This window comes from Cariama cristata, unplaced genomic scaffold (genome assembly GCF_000690535.1).
Source record: "Cariama cristata isolate BGI_N322 unplaced genomic scaffold, ASM69053v1 scaffold40880, whole genome shotgun sequence".
NCBI classification, from domain to species: Eukaryota; Metazoa; Chordata; class Aves; order Cariamiformes; family Cariamidae; genus Cariama; species Cariama cristata.
In genome coordinates this window covers 24,919-30,081 of record NW_009594873.1, presented here as the reverse complement: position 1 = coordinate 30,081, position 5,163 = coordinate 24,919, and the positions used below count along the sequence as shown (strand labels likewise).

The window sequence follows — 5,163 nt, the reverse complement described above, 5'->3', positions numbered from 1 at the left end:
GGGGTGGGAAAAGGCAGAAGAGCTGCTGTTCTGCCATCTGGTGAACTGTATCATCACTGTTTCTCTGACACTTGGATCCTTACCACCTGGAGGTCTGCCCCAGCTCAGGCACTGGAAAGCAGTAACCTTAAATGTGAAAGGCGTAACACTGTTAGTCACAAATGATTTCCTACTAATACTCCTCACCACTTCACGGGAAGGGGGATCCACACCTGCTGGACAAGACAACACACAAAAGCAATTCAGAATTTTTGGTTAAACAGGTGATCTTCAGTGGCTTATTACTGTTGGCTAATTTAGAGCACTTTTGTATATACAATTTTTATGCTTTAAAAAATATCAAAAACGTTCTCAGATTTCCATAGCACTACTTGAGTCTTCTGTAATGTAACTTGCCCTTGGCTGCCTGCGCCATTGCTGGGCTCTGGCTGTACTGTACTTAACTGTACATATGGTGCAATAAAAAACTCCAAGGCTGGGTTCTTTCTTTGTAACTGCTCTCAGACTGTGGCTTTCCCAGGGAGAAGCTTTATGGATGCAGCCGAAGGTAACGCTACAGCAAGAGGGCAGTGCTAGGCAAGTGTCAGCCACAGGTGCATGCAACAGACCAAGACAAAGGCTGCAAAAGCTGCCTGAATGTAAAAGGCCTCCCAGTTATGTTGATATAGTTAACGAATTACACTGGTATATTAATTAAGGTAGAGTTTTAGCAGTTTAAAAATAGATATTTTCCACAGAAATGTTAAATGCTGTAAGTATGGTAACAATATTCTTAGCCACTCTTATCTGGATTAACTACCTTAATCTGCTTATTTTAGTCAACAACTCAACTCAGCCTTTTCTGAGCATAAGTAGATGAAATTAATAGAGCCTCTTTGAGCTTCTCATGTGATGGAAACCATAGCAAAGAGCATGACCAGAAAAGTAACCATGTTCTACAATGCTCACAGTAGGATATTCCTTATTTTATTGCAGTTGGGCTTCAATGATAAACCTGTAACAAAAAGATGGATTACTGTACCTTGTGCAACAGGTGCTTAGCTTGCCAGCTACCTCTGGCTACCCCCTAAAGAACATGATGCAAGCAGAATGATGTAAAGCTGTTTACTATCTACCTACCTCTAACCCCTACTATAACATTCCTGACCTTTCCTTCCTCCGTAAGCCTTCAGGCTATAAAAGGAGCTGGTGCAGCTTCCACTTCTTCTTGGACAAACACAAGGCGGGGTAGAATTGACCTTCGAGATAAAATTTTATTAAAAAAATTACACAAAATAGAGGTTTTACATTGTTGCTGTGTCATAACTACAGCTGGATGCTTTCCCGAGGGTGCACTCAAGTTACTTACCTCACTGTATTTGCATACAGTAATGCAAAAAATCCCTCCAACAAAACCCACACCAATAAAAGAAACCCAGTAGTTGTTCCACATCTGTTTCAAATGTAGGTACTTTTCCAAATAACTCATTTCACAGACAAGAGGTGAGCACAACTGTGACGTAGTACGGAGTTCAGAGACGGTGACTGCGTTCCCCCCTCCCTGGCCTGACGTTTCCATGAACATGACTATCTGCTCTTTATAAAAAGAGGGCTGCAAGGGCTATTACAACGCTCAGACTAAAGTGTGAGCATCTAGATATTTAACAAAAACTGGGATGTTTGTAAACAAATCTAATTTATTGGCATTACTTACAAAATAAAGTATTGGACGATGATTTTCCATGATGTCTGTGTCAGTATATGGTTTTATTTTTTTATAACGAAACAGAACAAGAATTGAAATACATTAGAAATCCCAGATTAATCAAGCTGCAGACAAGGTCCCATGTTGTCTTCCTAGTTGCTCTTGCACCTAGGCGGCCATGCAAACAGGTGTGTGGGTGTGCTGGGCTGTCAGTGACTGTGTCTGCAACGCCCACGTGCCCCGAGGTAGGTCAGATCCTGCCCCACACTCCCGAGGCCACGGCAGGCATTACTGTGTCTGTGCCACCCACCGCAGATTTCCTCTTTCCTCCTGGAGAGCACTTGAAACCGCTACCACCGCTGTCAAGACTGCACCGTCCCCTTAAGATACCACATTCCGCCATAGCTGACACAGCAGTCCTGGGGAGAAAGGGAAAGTCCGTAAGGGCTTGGGAACCATTGTCTGGCTTTGGGACAATAAACATGATCGATGACAAAAGTCTCCTTTCCGGTGCATGAGAGTGAGCAGCAGGTTATCATCACCACCCTGCAGACTATAGAGTGTAAGACAAATGCAAGAGGGGGAAGGTTGAGAGGCCACAAGAAGAACAAGCAATGCAATGACAGCAAGAAACTGGGCTTTTTGGGGGAGATGATGGGGCTTGTGCAGAAGCCAGCTTAGGAAAGGCTGTGGGGAGGGGTGAGGACAAGGGGAACTGAGGGGTAACCACAGGCTGAAACTCAGGTGGAGAGACTGACAGGAGCAGTGGGAATGGGCTGGAGCCTGAAAGTAGTCACCAGATCTGAAGCCTTTTAAGCAACAACGTTCTACGATAATGAACTGTCAAACCTCAGAACCCTGCTTTGGTATTCTGACCACATCTGCTAAGCTTACGGCAGGTAAGCACCATAGCAGAGGAGTTCAGTAAGTGGTCTTTCCTGTGGCTCATTTTCTTATTTCTATTAGATAAGCACCAAGTCTCTCGAGTTCTAATCTCATGGCTTCTCTTTCTTTTGCTCCCACCCTCCCATTTAGGTAATTCAGCACAGGCTTAAGTACTGCTACAGAACTGACACTGTGGAGCTTAAACGGAAAAAAGTACCCTTTTTCTGAAGTCCTGGGACTTGCACAGTGCAAAAACAAGTAAGAAAGTGTGGAGGCTAGAAAGAGGGTTTGCAGACTTGATCTGCAGATGCAAAAGTACAAACTCTGTCAGTCTGTTCCTCTGTGTGTAAAAAAAGGAGCACACGCAGATGGGGAAATAGGAGTCAACAAATTCAATTTCATTCAAAGAGGAATCCAATCTCTTGTGGCTTAAAGAAGCCAGAGAATCTTCCTATTTCATTAAATCATGCTTCTAAATTTCATTTCAGAAACAAAGATAATTTCACATACTTCTGTGACAAACGTATTCAAGGCAAAGAAGCCTGACACAACACAATGCTGGCTGCATGATGACTTAGTGACTTACATACAAACAGTACCCAGTTTTTTAGAGGAAAGTATTTTTTCTAGAAATAGGTTATCGTTAAAGAGTAACAGCATCATAAAAAACTAATGGCAGTACGTTGTCTAGATGTGCCAGCAGAGCTGATACTTGAGCTCCTCTAGTTGCTTGACAAATCTCCCAGCACAGGCAAGCCACATGAAATACTGTCTAGCAGGCAGAAATGTCTGAGCTTATTTCAATCCTAAGAAGACTAGGTTCTTTCAAGCAAGACCAGTTTGCTTATTATCACAGCAACAGATCTGTAATTTTTCAAATATGCTGTTACTCTGTTTGCAGATCCCAATGTAATAAAGTACTTAAGCACTTGTCTTACTGAAGTGGGTGACAGCGAGCAAAGGCCCAGCAACAATGATTAACTTATTACATTAGTTGGCAACTTTCTACTTAGCCATCCTGCATCGCTTTTAAAGCTTGTCAGTCATGGCCTGTGCGGTCCCTACCTTATACCTTAAACTTCTTTAGCAAGAAAATGATGCACCTTCAAAGACACAGATGAAAGGATTCAAATAAACATTCACAATGAAATGTGTTAACTACTACTTTGCCTGCTTGTTTTGGCTAGGGTTTTGCTCCGTACACTGCTGCACGTCCTGCTATAGAAGGAAATGCACTTCCTTCTGAGTATGTGGCACTTGTGCTCTTCAGCATTAACTACCAGCCGTCAGCTGGTAAACTCAGAACACTGTGCCAGAACCCTCCCACCTCCTTCATGTTTAACTCCACATTATTTTAAAATAACTTTGCAGTATCACATTTACTACACTCTATTCTTTGCTAGTCCAAGATGACAAATATAGGTTTGTTGCAATAATACAACATAATGTGTGAGTCAAAGTTACTACTCCTTGGAGAGAAAGAAGATAGAATGAGAGACATGTATTTTTAAGAAAACAAGCTGAAAAACAGGCTTTGTCCACATTCTAACAATTGTTCTATCATCTTTACCATTTGTCAATTCAAGGTAAAATATGATCCTTTGCTCAAACCAAACATTAAAAATTCATGTATTAATTGGATCAAACCCACACCAGAATAAAAACTTACCTTTAACACTCTATCCACCTCTTGCTTGTTTAGGTCTTCTCCACATTCTTGACTCAACTGATTCTGGATGACATTCCTGCGCACTCGGTAATTTTTCGAAAAGATGTCAAGCAAAACTTGGCGATGCTTTAAAAGAAAATATATCAAATACAGAGAAGAACAATTATTCCTATCTTTCTATATATCAAAACTGCATGTGCCCTAGCCTGTACAAACATTCACTGAACTGCTTTAGAGGATTCTTGCTTCATAATCCTGAACTGGTCCCATATACATCTGCTCTCTAGCAGCACCCTAGCTTCTGAGAGCTCTACAGGGATCCCTCCATAGCCCGTGGCCAGACCTGCACCTGTCCGGTGAGCTGGGGCACCTCCATAGGTACAAGAATGTGCTGAAGAAGGGGCTGCAATATATTCCTCTCAAATGCTTCTAGGGGAGTTCCCATGGTCCACTCCAGCCAGGAAGCTGGATACTGCTTGACTCTTTCCTATAAAAATTTATTTAGATCATGGACACAGGAGTTAACATTGTCCATCCACATTTCGTTAGAGGCCTGCCCTTTCACTTCATTTACTCTGACAGCAATTAAAACTCAGGAGATACCCACAGATGCTGTAATCATTTCCTATTCTAAGTATAAACAGATGTATCAGGTAACATCATCATTTAATCTCTGGTTAACGTTGCACTACTATCAAAAGAAAAAAAAAATAATTGGACTGGATCCTGGTCTGAGGCCTGCATTGGAGAATCCTTTCCCCTCACAGGTTCAAAGTTGTTTGCATTCCACTGAGCTAGTTACTGACATGTGTTACCAATGTATTATGGTGTTTCTGCCCACACCGCCTTGTCTTGACGCAGTAATGATCACCCTGCAAGCTAAGAGCTTCCTCTCAGCTGGAAATAGGTTGGTAATGAAAACTAC

The 5,163-nt window shown here is 42.1% G+C and overlaps 1 protein-coding gene across 4 annotated transcripts in view; it reads right to left on the bottom strand.

Moving 5' to 3' along the window:
- Window positions 1-1,656: 1,656 nt before the first annotated feature.
- The window catches only part of POLR3E (polymerase (RNA) III (DNA directed) polypeptide E (80kD)), a 24,931-nt gene continuing 21,424 nt past the window's right edge, over window positions 1,657-5,163 (bottom strand). For 2 of the 4 annotated variants that reach the window (XM_009699599.1, XM_009699613.1), the window contains 2 exons: window positions 4,239-4,364; window positions 1,657-2,103 (listed from right to left, as the gene is read on the bottom strand). In XM_009699599.1, coding sequence (XP_009697901.1) covers window positions 2,047-2,103; window positions 4,239-4,364 — 183 coding nt within the window. In that variant the 3' untranslated portion in view covers window positions 1,657-2,046. The remainder of the gene's footprint in view (window positions 2,104-4,238; window positions 4,365-5,163) is intronic. The other 2 variants (XM_009699605.1, XM_009699620.1) reach the window with 2 other exon arrangements.